Source organism: Raphanus sativus, chromosome 2 (assembly GCF_000801105.2).
Source record: "Raphanus sativus cultivar WK10039 chromosome 2, ASM80110v3, whole genome shotgun sequence".
In the NCBI taxonomy this organism is placed as follows: domain Eukaryota; kingdom Viridiplantae; phylum Streptophyta; class Magnoliopsida; order Brassicales; family Brassicaceae; genus Raphanus; species Raphanus sativus.
In genome coordinates this window covers 16,578,693-16,594,849 of record NC_079512.1, presented here as the reverse complement: position 1 = coordinate 16,594,849, position 16,157 = coordinate 16,578,693, and the positions used below count along the sequence as shown (strand labels likewise).

Below are 16,157 nucleotides of genomic sequence, written 5' to 3'. Positions count from 1 at the left end.
GATAGCCAGCGTGGTTTCTCCACTGCTATACCTCCTGCGGCTTTCATTGTCTCCGAGAATGTGACTTCTTCGATGATTGAATCAGCTATATGCTATGTTCAGAATGGTCCAAATAAGGGAAGACCAATTTGCTCTTTATGTAACTGCGTTGGTCATATTGCAGAGCTCTGCTACAAGAAGCATGGCTTCCCTCCTGGTTTTGTTTCCAAATACAACAAGTCTTCTGGTGATAAAAATCAGAAACCTCGACCTGTTGCAGCTCAAGTCTCTTTTCCTCTTGTGCTTTCTGATCAGAAGCCGATAACTATGGATGGCCTTGTTAGCAATCTAAGCAAAGAACAACTCCAGCAGTTCATTGCTTTCTTCAGTTCTCAGTTGCCGAGTGTCACTATTGGTTCGAATGAAGCGATTTCTTCTAAACAACCCATGGATAACACTGGTATCTCTTTTGCTTCCACTACTCTTGCTTTTATTGGTATTTTGACTGTTTCACGACATACTCTTGCCAATGAAACTTGGGTAATTGACTCTGGAGCAAATCACCATGTTTGTCATGACCGAAGTTTATTTAGTTCCATTGACTCTGCTGTGATCAGTGAAGTGAACTTGCCTAATAGAATGATGGTTAAGATTAGTGGTGTGGGCATTTTCAACTCAATGAACATATTGTCCTCCACAATGTCTTGTTTATACCAGAATTTCAGCTCAACCTTCTCAGTATCAGTTCCTTGACAGATGATATTGGCTCACGGGTTGTCTTTGATGTAACTTCTTGTGCCATTCAGGATCCTACCAAGGGTTGGACGATTAGACATGGTAGGCGTGTAGCAAACTTCTACGTGATGGATGTTAAGAGTTCACCTATCAAGATTATTGCAGTGGTGGATATTGGTTTATGGCACAAGAGGCTTGGTCATCCATCTTACAGAAGATTGGATACAATATCTGAAGCTTTAGGAACTACTAAGCATAAGAATAAAGGAGCAGCACATTGTCGTGTTTGTCATCTTGCCAAACAGAAGAAACTATCATATTCTTCTCTGAACAATGTTTGTACTTCGAGTTTTAAGCTGCTTTATGTTGACATTTGGGGACCCTTTTCAATGGAATTAACATTAGATGGTTTTAAGTATTTTCTCACCATTGTTGATGATCATTCTCGTACAACATGGATTTATTTACTTAAAACCAAGCGTGATGTTCTCCATATATTCCCTGCTTTTGTTCAACAAATTGAGACTCAGTACAACGTCAAGATTAAAGCTGTTCGACGTCATAATGCTCCTGAGCTTAGTTTCACAGATTTATTCAGAGAGAAGGGGATCATCACGTACCATTCTTGTCATGAGACACCAGAGCAAAACTCTGTTGTGGAGAGAAAACATCAGCATATTTTCAAATTTCAATGTTGCTCGTGTATTGCTGTTTCAATCTCAAGTCCCGTTGCAGTATTGGGGTGATTGTGTTCTCACTGCAGCGTTTCTTATCAACATGATCCCTTCTCCATTGTTGTCAAACAAGTCTCCTTGTGAAGTACTGATGGGTAAAGCTCCATCTTATAATCAGTTTAGAACATTTGGTTGTTTATGTTATAGTTCTACATCTCAGAAGCAGCGTCATAAGTTCATGCCTCGTTCTCGTGCTTGTGTGTTTCTGGGTTACCCGTCTGGATATAAGAGCTACAAGCTTATGGATTTGGAGAGTAATACTATATACATCTTTCGCAACGTTACTTTTCATGAGGATATATTTCCTATGGCTACAAAACAGACGTTAGATGAGTCGTCACTTCATTTCTTCTCTTCTAAGGATTCAGTACCATCAGGTTTTCACACTCCATCTTCTCCTCTTTCACCCTCACCACCATAAATTTCTAAAAGACAAAGAACAGTTCATGCTCAGCTCAAGGACTTTCACTATTATTCACTCAATGACTCTTCTTATCCTTTTTCTTCTACTCTTTCATATTCTAAAATTTCTTCACATCTTCTTGCTTATATCAATAGCATTACAAACATACCCATTCCACAATCTTTTTCTGAGGTACGGGAATCTAAGGAATGGAGTGAGTCTGCTGGTAAAGAGCTTGATGCTATGGAGGAGAATGATACATGAGATGTTGTTATTTTACCTAAAGAAAAGAAAGCTACTGGATGTCGTTGGGTGCATATGTTGAAATTCAATGCCAATGGGACGTTAGAGATACGTAAATCTCGAGTGGTTGCTACGGGTTATACGCAGAAGGCAGGTTTGGATTATAATGAAACTTCCTCTCCTGTGGCAAAGATGGCTACAGTAAAGTTGTTATTGAAGATTTCCGCTTCCAAGCAATGGTTTCTTCATCAACTTGATATCTCTAATGCTTTTCTCAATGGAGAAATTTATGAAGAAATCTATATGAGGCTTCTTGAGGGGTGTGAAGAACGTCTTAAAGAAGTACCGACAAATTCTGTTTGCAAGTTAAAAAAGTCGATATATGCGCTTAAACAAGCATCTCGTCAGTGGTTTAAGAAGTTCTCTACATCTCTTCTTATGCTTGGGTTTCAGAAAGCTCATGGTGATCATACCCTGTTCGTGAGGCAAATTGCTGAAGATTTTGTTGCTGTGTTAGTTTATGTTAATGACATAATCATTGCTAGCACCAATGCAGATGTCTCAACTAAGCTCACGAGTGATCTAAAGGGATTCTTTTAGTTGAGAGATCTTGGGAGTCTTAAGTACTTTTTGGGTCTGGAAATTTCAAGAACTGCAGATGGTATATCTCTTTGCCAACGTAAGTATGCTCTGGAGCTTTTGACATCGACGGGAATGCTTGAGTGTAAACCATCTTCAGTTCTGATGACACCTAACTTGAAGTTATCCAAAGAACATGGTGATATGATTGAGGATCGTGGGATTTACCGACGACTTGTTGGTCGCTTGATGTATTTGACTACCACACGGCCGGATATTACTTTTGCAGTGAATAAATTTTGTCAGTTCTCTTCAGCTCCACGAACTTCTCATCTTGGTGCTGTTTATAAAGTGGAGCAACTTTCACTGTGTACCAGGTGGTTTGTGCGTTCACGGTTGTGTTTGTGACTCTGTGGGGTTTCTGAGACCAAAGGGAAAATGCTTGAAGAACTTTAAGCCTTGTTCAGATGAGGAAGACTAAAAAAAAGTTTTATTCTTTGTATTTATCTCTCCACATATCTGTTTTGGCCAAAGAACAAGAAGAAACAAAGAGATGTGTTGAGATTTTTTCCAGCTGTTGGACTGAGAAGTTGCTAAGATTTGTTTGTTTGTTGTTTGTTTGTTTGTTAGAACATCCGCAATGGTGGATTCCTTCTTGGAGTCCTTACTATTATTATATTATTTTTTTTTTGTTTTTTTTTTGTTTGAATAGTTAAGGATTCTAGTCAAAATAAGGTGTCGAATAGTGTTCCCCAATTTGGAGTCTTTAGGAAAAAAATAATATTTTTTAAAGTGAAATTTATTTTTTATTAATTGCATAATTAAATAAAAATATATAATAATTATTAATCTTTATCATCAAATTTGTTCCAAATATTTTCAATTAAATTATTTTTCAATTATGAATGTCTACGTCTATCATGAACATTATTTTTCAATTGTTCACATCTAAAAAATATTTTTGTCACAAATATAGTCTATGAGAAAAAAATGACCAAAATAGACTTTATTAAAGAGTGTAAATACACATTTATACTACTTGGGTTAATTAATCTAGACTTTGGGTTTAGAGTTATGGGGTTTAGGGGTTAGGGTGTAGGTCTTAGGGTTTAATTTTTTTTTTAAAAAGTTAAAAATTTCATCAATCGGGTATTGCCACGTCATTAAGGATCAACTCCTTAAATTCCTTAGTTAAGGACTCTTCCTTAACTTATGCAAATTAAATACTATTATTTAAATCTGATTTGTCTAAAAATACGTGCTAAGGATTGGTTAAATCCCCGTTGTGGGTGGCTTTATGTGGCAATAATCTTCTGTCACAATGTATATGACCATATTTTCAAGTTTTTTTTTATTTTTTGTAATTTGATCAAGTTATTCTCATAGACTTGAAGCTAGTTTGAAATCTGGTTTATAAAGATTGAATTTTAATGTTGTTAAACAGTTTCTTGAAAGCTTATCAAGAGATTGCTCTGATTTTGGTGCTTTAGAAATAAATAGGACTGTGGAAAACACTCACAGCCATTACCAATCACACCCTATATTTCAATGAAAAAAAGATGGAGCGTAAATAAAAAATAAAATGGGCTTTGTTGGGTCTAATTTAAAACTGCTAAACTTATATTTGAAACTCATTTTTTTTTCTCAACTTCTGGATTTTTATTACTCCATAACAGTAGCCCAATACACATACAAGTGAAATCATTTTACAGATGAAGCCCAAATAAGATAAAATATAATAATATTTAAACCCAACAGAAGAGATTAGTTTCATATTTCCACGTGTAGGTTTATGGAGACTCCAAGCACCACACGTATCTCCACGCGTCCTTCATGCTGAAATCAGATCTCCAACCAGTGCCAGAGTTTCACCACCGTGGTTTCTGCAATTACTCCTCCGTTCTTTGACTTTCCGCCGCGGCGGATCGTTGCAACAAACTTCTTCCTTGATTTTACTTGCAGTCTTCTTTCTCTTACAACCATTGAATCTAAAGAAACTCCATACCAAATCGCCGGATATGAAACACAACGAAATCTTATGAAGATTAAGAGCAAATTCTTTGTTGGAACACTTTCACAAAGAAAGTTCCATCTCTACTGAACCTGCACGTAATCAACCAAGCTGTTTCGAAAAACTTAATTCAACCATTCATCAAGGATACTTTGTCTGAAATCAGAATGAAAACAAAGATTGACACCAATCTGAATAGAGAATTAAGGATAACCAACAATAAGAAGGAATCCTCAGATTCAAACGGGATGGGGGATTAACTTAGAGAAAGAGGGCAACAACATAACTTTGAAGTTTATCGGATATTTTATTAAAATCAATCAAAAACAGAGATAAATAAAAGAACTTGAAGAACTGCTCTGATTTTGATTGAAACACAACAAAATCACCTAAGTGAAAAAGAAAATCGCCAAAGCGAAAATTTTAATCCGACAAAGCGGAACATTGAGTCGATCTATTGATCGAACCTATTATAAACAAAACAAAACAGAGCTCTCTTCCTCTCTAATCAAACTCCATCCTCTGAAAGATTGTTGTGTGATAAGAGGTATAGAGTTTTTCGAGAGAGAAACCTCTCTCTAGGAGAGGAGAGAGAAGCTCTGTTATCTATTTTCAGTAACTAACCTTCTTAGCGAAGGAGTGAAACTCATTTAATCTGCAGAACAGGAAAAAAACTTGAGGAGAAAGCTAAATTGTATGCACTTGGAAAAATAAACGCCGTCCGATTGAAAATGTATTCGTTGTTGCTGTTTAAAGATACATTGATGATATCCGAGAGAGAATGTCTCCTCGGTTATTCACTTTTTAGGGTTTTCTTTTCTCTCCCAATTTTTCTATTTCTCGAAATTTCTGGAGATAAAACTCATAAGCGGAAGTTCACGAAATTTCTTAAATTAGTAAGTTTTTTTATTAAATCTCTCTCTCTTTTTTTTTTAAAATCTTGATTGATCGTGAATTGTTTTTTCTTGGTTAAGTTCACAGGGCTTGATTGATGCGATCGATTGGGTTTTACGATTTTGGTTTAAGGTTTCAAGTTTCCTTAATCGTTTCTTTGACTATTGTTGTAGCGATCCGGAAAGCGCTTGAATCGGAGTGGAATCATCGTTGAGGTAATGTCTCGTCTCTGTCTAGGTTAATTGTTTTAGTACGGACGATAAGTTTTCTTTGAGATTATTGTATGTATTTTAGCAATTGACATGATATCAATGATAATTCTGATTTACAGTATAACTTAGAACTTGAATCGTTCTCTAGATTCGGGTTACTTTTTTTTTGATGTTCTGTTATGGAATGTTATCCATATCTTGTCTTGAAATTGGTTAGATACATACGTTTCTGAGTTCAAAGATTGTTTCTCTTACTTGTTTTCACTATGGAAGTAATAATATCACTCACTTTAGCCTCTCTCTTTCTCTCTCTGTTTACAGTACGTGGGGTGTGGAGAAACCATCATTGACAGATTGAAGATCAGTGTGAATCTTTGACTTGAACGGCTAAAGAAGTAGCAACAAGAAAAACAGATAAGTTCTTTTACTTCTTTAGTCTTTTATGTTTTATTGCTTTGGTTTTTTAGTATTATGGAACCGGTAGACACTGTTCTCCTGAAGATTCTTACTTTAGTTTTAGTTTTATCAAACCCCAAATAGATCATGGGCAGACACTTATAGTGTTCTAGCCAGATCCTTATTTTGGGGACATCGTCCCGAGTCCCTGTTGCGTGAAAGCTTTAGACCCAAATGATATTTAAACCCATCTCCCTAGAAACTGTTGGTTGTGGTAGTGCATGTCTAAGAAAGAGATGTATGGGGGATCGAAAGTAATACATAATTTAGTACCCACGGCTTTTCAGAAACAACCATCGGCTTAAAATAGTCTTCAGACAGAAAATAACTATGTCTTTAGACAAAGGCTATGAATTGGTTTGAGCTTGTTGGATGGAAAATAACGACCACAAGTGATGAAAACCAATTGTCCCAAGCCCCGTTGCGTGAAATAACGATCACAAGTTATGAAAAGTAGTTGGAAAATATTGTTACCCACGGCTTTTGTTAATGGGTGGTTTTAGACCATATTGGTATGGACGGTTTGATAGAGTGTCTTCAGACAAAGAGTAAATCTAAACCACCATCCATTGCTTACACTACAAGAAAACACGGGCTTAGCGACGAAAGTTAGCGACGAAATAATTTCCTCGTAAAATTACGAGGCCTTTACGAGGAAGTTACGTGAAAAGACAATAAACACGTTATTTCGTCGTTAATTAACGACGAAAGAGTTTCGTCGTAAACCAGACGTAAAGGAACGTCGTTTTTACGAGGAAACAGCATTTCGTCGTAATGAACACGTAATAATTAACGTGTAATTAACGAGGAAAATATTTACGTGGTTTTTGCGAGTGTCACCTAATTTTAGGTGACACACGTTTTTTATCTTGTCTAACTACCCATATTTCGTCGTTAATTCGTAGTAAAATCTCACCTACCAATTTTGAATTTTCCTATAAATATGTCATTTGAGGAACATTTGAAACACACCACATGCAAAAGAAAAAAAAATCTAAAAACGTGAAAAAAAAAATGTCTGGTGATGGAAATTATTTAGAGTTGCGGAGATGGATGTACACGCATAAAGATGCTAACGGGAGAGTGACGAAAGAGTATTTGGAAGGACTAGAGACATTTATGCATCAAGCAGATTCTACACCGCTCGCCCAAGAAAGCGGTAAGATGTTTTGTCCTTGTCGAAAATGCAACAATTCAAAACTGGCAACTCGTGAAAATGTTTGGAAGCATTTAATAAATAGAGGTTTCATGCCAAATTACTATATCTGGTTTCAACATGGAGAAGGTTATAATTATGAGAATGAAGCTAGTAGTAGTAATAGCAATTTTCAGAATGAACCGGTTGATCATTTGCATAATCAACATAGATACTATCAGGAGGAGCAGATGGTAGATAATTATGATAGGGTTCATGATATGGTAGCTGATGCATTTGTTGCTCATGATGATGATGAAGTTGAAGAACCTAACATAGATGCAAAAAAGTTTTATGAAATGTTAGATGCTGCGAATCAGCCACTTTACAGTGGTTGTAGAGAAGGTCTCTCTAAATTGTCGTTGGCTGCTAGAATGATGAGTATTAAAACTGATCATAATCTACCTGAAAGTTGCATGAATGCATGGACAGACTTGTTTAAAGAGTATTTGCCGGAAGACAATGTCTCTGCTGATTCTTATTATGAGATTCAGAAACTAGTTTATAGTCTGGGGTTGCCTTCTGAGATGATAGACGTTTGCATCGACAACTGCATGCTCTACTGGGGAGATGATGAGAAGTTAGAAGAGTGTCGATTCTGCAAGAAGCCACGATTCAAACCGCAAGGACGAGGACGTAATAGGGTACCGTACCAAAGGATGTGGTACCTACCAATTACCGACAGATTGAAAAGATTGTACCAATCTGAGGAGACTGCTGGAAAAATGAGATGGCATGCCGAGCATACTCAGACGGATGGTGAGATGACTCATCCATCAGATGCAAGAGCTTGGAAACATTTTAACAAAATATATCCACAATTCGCTAGCAATAGCCGAAATGTGTATATGGGATTATGCACGGACGGATTTAGTCCCTTCGGTATGTCAGGGAGACAATATTCATTGTGGCCAGTCTTTATGACGCCATACAACCTGCCTCCAGATACGTGCATGCAACGGGAGTTTCTGTTCTTGACCATATTAATACCTGGTCCGAACCATCCAAAAAGGTCTCTGGATGTCTTTCTACAGCCACTGATAAAAGAGTTGAAAGATTTGTGGTCAACAGGGGTGAGGACGTACGACTGCTCAACGAAGACAAATTTTACGATGCGAGCGATGCTTTTGTGGACCATAAGTGACTTTCCTGCTTATGGGATGTTGTCTGGGTGGACTACACATGGGAGATTATCTTGTCCATATTGTAATGGAACGACAGATGCATTTCAGCTGAAGAACGGTAGGAAGACAAGTTGGTTCGATTGTCACCGGCGATTTCTTCCCATTAATCATCTTTATCGAAGAAACAGGAAATTGTTTAGGCAGAAAAGGGTTGTGAGAGACACTCCTCCTCCGTATTTAACTGGAGAACAAATTGAACAGCAAATCGATTACTACGGAGCTCAAGAAACAGTTCGTTGTGGTGGTAATTGGCATGTTCCCGGTAATATGTCTGATTATTATGGAGTTCAGCACAACTGGCACAAGAAGAGTATATTTTGGGAGTTGCCGTATTGGAAGGATCTTCTTTTGCGCCACAACCTAGATGTGATGCATATTGAGAAGAATTTTTTTGAGAACATCATGAATACAATATTGAATGTTCCAGGGAAGACAAAAGACAATCAAAAATCTAGGTTGGACTTGCCTGATATTTGCTCAAGACCCGAGTTACATATAAAAAGCAATGGACAAGTTCCTGTACCGGTATTCAGATCGTCTTCAGAACAAAAGTCGGTCTTGTTCAACTGGGTTGCATCAGCAGTGAAGTTTCCTGATGGGTATGTTTCAAACCTCTCTAGATGTGTTGAAAAGGGCCAAAAGTTCTCCGGGATGAAGAGTCATGATTGTCATGTCTTTATGCAAAGACTAGTTCCCTTTGCATTTGCGGAGCTACTTCCAACAAAAGTACATGAAGCACTTGCAGGTAATATATTATTACTCACACTAATTAATTTCTTAATTTATTTTTCAAAAATATGCACTAATAATTTGCTTAATTGTTTTTGGAATATACAAAGCCATTGGAGCATTTTTCAGGGACTTGAGCACTCGCACTCTTAAAGAGGATGTCGTAGAACAACTTCACGAGAACATTCCAATCTTATTGTGCAACTTGGAGATGATATTTCCTCCCTTATTTTTTGACGTCATGGAGCATTTAGCTGTCCACCTCCCGTATGAGGCATTGCTTCGAGGACCAGTACATTATGGATGGATGTATCAGTATGAGCGGGCCATGAAATATTTGAAGGGAAAGGCAAAAAACCTCGCAATGGTTGAAGGTTCCATAATTGCTGGAAGTTTGACGGAAGAAACATCTCACTTCACATCGTACTACTTTGCACCTAATGTACGGACCCGACAAAGAGCTCCAAAAAGATATGATGATGGTGGTGTTGCCCCAACATATGCAGTTGCTGGTGTTCCGGATATCTTTAGCCAGATTGGACGAATGGGTGGGAAAACGAAAGAGGTTTGGTGGTCGAGTGATGAAGACGCCCATAGTGCACACACTTACATTCTACTTAATTGTGAGGATCCATTTATGCGCTATTTTGAAAGGTAACATATATGGAAAGTTCTAAACTAATTGTAATTAAAATATATTTTTCAAATGATGATATAACTAATAAAATATGTGCATTTTACAGCCTATTTGTTAGTCAAGTCCAAGAAGCTATCCCAGGTATATCCACAAGTGAGGTAGATAAAAGGAAAGATCGACACTTTATTAAATGGTTGAAGAGTCAGGTATTTACTCCAATCCGATATTTGTTTCATCCACGGGGTGTAACGAAAGACGTTTGTTTCAATGTTCTCTTTAATTTAATTTTGCAGGTTGAATATGAGGATCCAGATTATCCCATATGGTTTCACGAATTAGTTCAGGGTCCACTTGCAAAGGTCACCACATCACCAATGTATTTCTCACGAGGCTTTACTTTTCATACGTACGAGTATGGTAAACACCGGGCGACCAGCAATTATGGAATTTGTGTGAAAGGCGAAACCGATTTCTACGGGATCTTGCAGGAGATTATTGAAGTGGAATTCCCTGGGTTATTGAAGCTGAAATGCGTCATATTCAAATGTGACTGGTTCGACCCCGTGGTCAACAGAGGTGTTCGATTTAACAAATTCGGTGTAGTTGCTGTCAATGGTGGACGGAGGTACAACAAATTCGAGCCTTTCATATTAGCTTCGCAAGCAGACCAAGTTAGCTTCCTACCATACCCGAGGTTGCGAGAATCTGGAATAAGTTGGTTAGCTGTTATCAAAGTTACACCCCGTGGACGAATAATCGGTGGAGAAGAACCACCTTTGCAAGAAGAACACATCAATGAAGTCGAAGAACCTGAACAACAAATGGAAGACATCCTACTCATTGATCCGCATAATCATGAGTATGAAGATCTTCCCGACGATACCACTGACGATGCTGTTGAGGACGAGTTTAATGAAAGTGATGATGTTTCTAGTGTTGAAGAGAATGATGATGTATCTGAATGATGATGTAATTTTTTAAAAATATTATTTATTTTCAGACTTGATTAATGCATTTGGGGTTTAGGGTATGGGGTTTGGTGTTTGAGATTGAGTTATAAGTTAAAGGATGTTTGAGGTTTGGTGTTTGTGGTTTACATTTTTAGGGATTTTAAGGTTATCGACGTTAATTCCTCGTAAAGAAAAACACGGGCCTTGCAAAATCCACGTAAGCTGATTTCGTCGTAAAGCACACGTTAAAAATAAACACGGGCCTTGCAAATTCCACGTAAGCGTGCGTGGTGTTTACGACGAAATCAGCTTACGTGGAAATAACAAGCTTTTTAGCTGTTTCGTCGTAAAGACCTCGTTAATTTACGTTGATTTAACGAGTTTCGTGTTTGAATCCCTAAAACTCTAAACCCCAAACCCCAAACCTCAATCTATATATGTTTTCACTTAGCAGACACAATAAACCTGTATAATTAACATTGTATGATTAAAAAAATTAAGAATTTAAAACATCAAACCCAAAATTAACCAAAACTTCCTTAACTTATAAATGAATCATATATAAGGTTTACATTGCTAAACTCAATTCACTCAAGAAGACTTAATAAACATGCATATTTAAAATTTCTTGATTAAATTAACTTAACACATATAGATGTTACTAGTAATGGGATAGGGGTTTAGGGATTTAGGGATTTAGGGTAAAGGGTTAGGGGTTTAGGGATTCACAAAATAACCTCGTTAAAAACTCGTAATTAACGTGTCCTTTACGACGAAAAAAGAAACTATCCTTGCTAATTCCACGTAAGCTTGCGAGGTCTTTACGACGAAACTTGCTTACGTGGAATTAGCAAGGATTGTTTCTTTTTTCGTCGTAATAACCACGCTTGTTTACGAGGAATTAACATGTTTTTATGAAATCCCTATACCCTAAACCCCAAACCTCAATCTATATATATACGGTTTCGATTCACTTAAAAAATAAATTAAACCTATATAATTAAAATTTTATGATTAAAAAAATAATAAAAATTAGGAATTTGGGGTTTAGGGTTTAGGGAATGTAAAAAACAAATGCTAAATCCACGGTTTCGTCGTAATATCCACGTGAACAAAAAACACGGGCCTTGCAATTTCGTCGTAAAGTTAAAAAGACGGGCCTTGCAAAATCGTCGTAAATTATGACACGGGCCTTGCTGTTTCGTCGTAAATTTACGAGGACTTTACGTCCCTATGTAATCTTATATATACCCGCGAGAACCAGCCACTTCATTTCGTCCCAATTTCCTCTCCTACACCTCCCAAGGTTCTCTCTAATCTCTCTCTAGAATTAGGTGGTTTAGTTTAGTGAATTTAGATAGGTTTATAGTTGATTAGGTGGTTAGTGTAGAGAATTTTGATTAGTTTGATTTCTTCTACTTGTTTTTTCTAACAATCTGAATTTTTTTTCAGATGGTTAGAAAGAACAAGCAGAAGAAAACCCCCCACTACAGTCAGATGTTCTGTGGTGATCCTGCTGCTGGATCATCATCTTCAGCTCCCGGTTCCTCCATCCCGGAGATTGTCCCGGAGTCTCAGTCACAGCCACCACCGGTTCCCCCATCTGGTGCACCACCCCCACCTGCTACACCTCAGGCGGTTCCAGATCCGGTTGCACCCGGATACATTCATCCGGAGTTGCGGGTGCCGCCGACCGCTCCTTTTGCTCGGTACACGGTTGAGGATCTTCTCGCTCAACCAGGCCGAGCCGGTTTACCGGTTTTAGACCCCGACCGACCAGAGGGGACTCTGTGGTACGTAATTTTTTTTATTTAAATATTTTTAAAATTATTAATATTTTTTTAAATACTTTAACTTTGTTTTTTTCAGGTTTGGGGTCGACAATTCTGTCGCTACGAGCGTATCCGATATCATCAAAGGATACTTCTCAGAGGCTCACCCAAACTGGAAAAAGACGCCGCACCACGTTAGAAACACGTGGTTCAAGATGTTTGCTGTAAGTTTTTTAAAATAATTATTTTATGTTTAATTTTTATTATTAACTTTTATTTCATTAATATTTTTTAACTAATTATTAATTTTTTTGGGTTTAAAAATGCAGCAAAGATACCATTGGTCCATCGGGGTTCACGAGGACGTGAAACGGGAGTTCACCGCAAAGGCGAAGAAGCGGTTGTTGGACACCGTAGGCAACTGGAAGGAGGACTGGATCTACAAGGGCTACAAGGACGGGCAACCCGCTGAGCTGACCAAGGATGTCTACGATGGTCTCATCGGTTACTGGGAGCTGCCATCATCCATTGCGATCTCCAACGCCTGCTCCGCCTCTCGTAACACCAAAGACGAGCACGACAACGGCCCGATGCTTCACTGTACGGGTCAAAAACCCCATGCCCGTGTCCGCTTGGAAATGGTAATTAGTTTCTAATTTTTTTTCATATTAAATATTTTAATAATTAATATGTACTTATATATGTATATTGATTCTAACATTTTAAATTTTAAATATTTTCAGGCCAAAGAGACGGGACAACTCCCGTCTCTTAAAGAGCTTTACGAGAGGACCCACAAGACCAAGGCGGGGGTATTTGTGGATCCGAGGTCCGAGCAAATCTACAACGATGTCGTTGCTCGGATTGAAGACCGCCAAACCCAGCTGACCCAGCAATCTCCCGATGGAATACCGGTCGTATTATCCACTCAAGAAGTGGATCAGATTTACGAGGAGGTAAAAATTTTACCTTTTAATCTACTTTTAATCTATTTTTTTAAATTATTAACATTAAACTTTATTTTTTCTTTGTAGGTCGTCCCTAAGAAAAAGGGACGTACGTTGGGAATCGGTTCCGTCAACGATGTCCCAAGAGCGACATCGTCTTATGGTCAGAGACGAGCCGACGAAGTCACTGAGCTGCGTTCGGAGTTACACTCGACGCGGACTCAGTTGGCGTCGACGCAGACGGAGTTGGAGTCTACGCGCCAATCATTCCAAGCTCGTATGGGTGGAGTGGAGGGGTTTCTGGAAGTTATATCTTCTGGAAATCCCCAATGGGAGGAGTTGTTGGCGGATATGCGACGACGGAACCCGGTTCCCGAGCCTTCTCGTACTCAGCAGCAAGAGGAGGAACTACAGAGGAGGAGTGAAGACCTCTACCGAGAAACGATCCACCGCCCCGGCCCGACTTAGTTTTTTTTTTCTATGTAATATTAAAATTCTAAACTTTTATTTATATAATATTTTCGGTTTTAATTTATTCCAAATTTTTAATATTTTCGCATTAGTAATTATTTATATTTCTAATATTTTTGAAATAATTATTTTCTATAATATTAAAATTTAAATTTAAAAAATAAATTAGTTATAAAAATCGAAGCAAATTCCTCGTTAACTCACGAGGAATTGACGAGTAAGTGGACGTGTAAAGAACGACGAAACCTTACGACGAATCTACGTGTCAAATTCTACGTTCCCTTTACGACGAAAGTTTACGTCTACTTTACGTGTATTATTTACGTTTACTTTACGAGTATTATTTACGTTTTTCTTACGAGGATAGTTTACGTGTATTTTACGAGGAAATATTACGTGTCTTTTACGTGGAAATATAGCGTCCACTTTACGTGGAAATCTACGTGTTCTTTACGACGAAATATTAACCTTCCTTTTACGACGAAATGGGTCCCTCGTACTTTTACGACGAAATGGCGATTAAATATCCGTTACGACCAAACTTTAACGACGATATGCGTTTCCTCGCTAAATCGTCATAAAGACATATTTACGACGATTTAGCGAGGAAAATGGTCGTCGTTAAAATCGTGTTTTCTTGTAGTGTTACCCACAGCTTTATGAAGCAAGTGATGTTTGAGGATGCAAAGTGTGATAAAAAAATTAGTACCCACGGCTTTAAAACAACAACTCTTTTGACAGAGATTGTGATTGAAAACGTATGCATACGTCACGGCTTAAAAACAAGTCTTTAGACAAAGACTGAGATTGAAAACTTATGCATTACGTCAAGAAAGTCTTTATACAAAGACTGTGAATCATAAAAATAGTACCACACGGTTTGCAAAAGGTGTTTAGACAAAGACTGATTAAATGTTATAATATCTATTGTGTGGATGGATCATAACCAATTACTTAACCAAATACTACATAAGTCCAACAAGTACAAGAGGAAGTCCAAGGAGGTTTACATCCAGCCCATCTACATTCAAGCCCTTCACATCAGTTTCCGGCCCATCTACATTGTCCAGATTCATCCAAAACTTAGTCAACATTCATCTGGAGCATTTACGAGCTTTGATCAATGCTGTATCTTTGTAATGAATGTAGTCAAATGTGTAATTAATGTGTAGATCTTCTCCTTTGTGTAAACCCTTGTATCAAACCACTATATATTGTGGTGTTGGCTAATGAGAAATAATACAACATTCTCACAAAGCACTCTCCACATTCTATTTAGTTTATAACACGTTATCAGCACGATTGTGCTCTCCACCTGAAAAATCTCTTTCCACCTGAGCTCTCTTTTCCGGTCATCTTTTCCGGCCAAGAAAATCCTAAATTCAGGCGTAACTTTAAACCGCCATATCTCTCAAAACCTGTGGAGCCAGACGACGATCCACCTATCAATCTAAAGGCCAAGACGAGAAGAATCCATCCGCTTGTCGATCGGATCACAGACGCGCCCTCAGTCGCATATTCAATCCGCGCCACCGATCCTCTCCGGCCAGCTCATCCGCGGATCAGCCTTCTCTCATGGTGGTCCATTCAGATCAATGTGGTGAAAATATAAACAAGATCAAAACTTTAAAATCTAAGAACACCATATATTTGAAAAGAAATCTAAGGATCTATATGAATCCATAATATTAATCTTGTTTCTATGATCCATTGATCCATAAGAAACTTGATTCTGAATTATTTTGAATCCATAAAAGTTATAACTCTCTAAAGGTTCTAAGTATCTCAAAAAACAGATTAAAATACCTAAAGATCTATATGAATCTTGTTTATAAAAACTTATGGACCATAAAACTATTAGAGATAGCTTAAACCTATGGATGCTTTGGCCATTTTACCAGATGTGATAAACATGAATGTATAATCTGGCCAAAACAAAAATCCATGAATCCTTTTCTGTGCCACTTTCGGCCAGATCTTCCAAATTCAGTCAACCCATCCATAAAATCGAAATTAAAAATCATTA

The 16,157-nt window shown here is 37.8% G+C and overlaps 3 protein-coding genes across 3 annotated transcripts; all 3 read left to right on the top strand.

The window, feature by feature from the left end:
• The first annotated feature begins 5,677 nt into the window (after positions 1–5,677).
• On the top strand, positions 5,678–9,639 carry LOC130507956 (uncharacterized). Its single transcript, XM_057002845.1, has 2 exons — positions 5,678–5,793; positions 6,112–9,639. Exon 2 carries the CDS (start codon positions 7,222–7,224, stop codon positions 9,505–9,507), a length of 2,286 nt encoding a protein of 761 aa, XP_056858825.1. The 5' UTR covers positions 5,678–5,793; positions 6,112–7,221; the 3' UTR covers positions 9,508–9,639.
• LOC130507957 (uncharacterized) lies at positions 9,547–10,997 on the top strand. The gene is made up of 3 exons (XM_057002846.1): positions 9,547–10,008; positions 10,098–10,197; positions 10,285–10,997. Exons 1-3 carry the CDS (start codon positions 9,566–9,568, stop codon positions 10,954–10,956), a joined length of 1,215 nt encoding a protein of 404 aa, XP_056858826.1. The 5' UTR covers positions 9,547–9,565; the 3' UTR covers positions 10,957–10,997.
• Positions 10,998–11,882: 885 nt separating this feature from the next.
• LOC130508581 (uncharacterized) lies at positions 11,883–14,128 on the top strand. The gene is made up of 5 exons (XM_057004160.1): positions 11,883–12,734; positions 12,811–12,937; positions 13,043–13,354; positions 13,457–13,669; positions 13,748–14,128. Exons 1-5 carry the CDS (start codon positions 12,394–12,396, stop codon positions 14,126–14,128), a joined length of 1,374 nt encoding a protein of 457 aa, XP_056860140.1. The 5' UTR covers positions 11,883–12,393.
• The last annotated feature ends 2,029 nt before the right edge of the window (positions 14,129–16,157 follow it).

Coding starts and splice junctions, on each gene's coding strand:
- LOC130507956 (XM_057002845.1), top strand. CDS start 7,222: ATGCAAAAGAAAAAAAAATCTAAAAACGTGAAAAAAAAAATGTCTGGT.
- LOC130507957 (XM_057002846.1), top strand. CDS start 9,566: ATGATATTTCCTCCCTTATTTTTTGACGTCATGGAGCATTTAGCTGTC. Junction 10,009..10,097: donor TTTATGCGCTATTTTGAAAG/GTAACATATATG, acceptor TGCATTTTACAG/CCTATTTGTTAGTCAAGTCC. Junction 10,198..10,284: donor TTAAATGGTTGAAGAGTCAG/GTATTTACTCCA, acceptor TTAATTTTGCAG/GTTGAATATGAGGATCCAGA.
- LOC130508581 (XM_057004160.1), top strand. CDS start 12,394: ATGGTTAGAAAGAACAAGCAGAAGAAAACCCCCCACTACAGTCAGATG. Junction 12,938..13,042: donor CGTGGTTCAAGATGTTTGCT/GTAAGTTTTTTA, acceptor TTAAAAATGCAG/CAAAGATACCATTGGTCCAT. Junction 13,355..13,456: donor CCCGTGTCCGCTTGGAAATG/GTAATTAGTTTC, acceptor AAATATTTTCAG/GCCAAAGAGACGGGACAACT.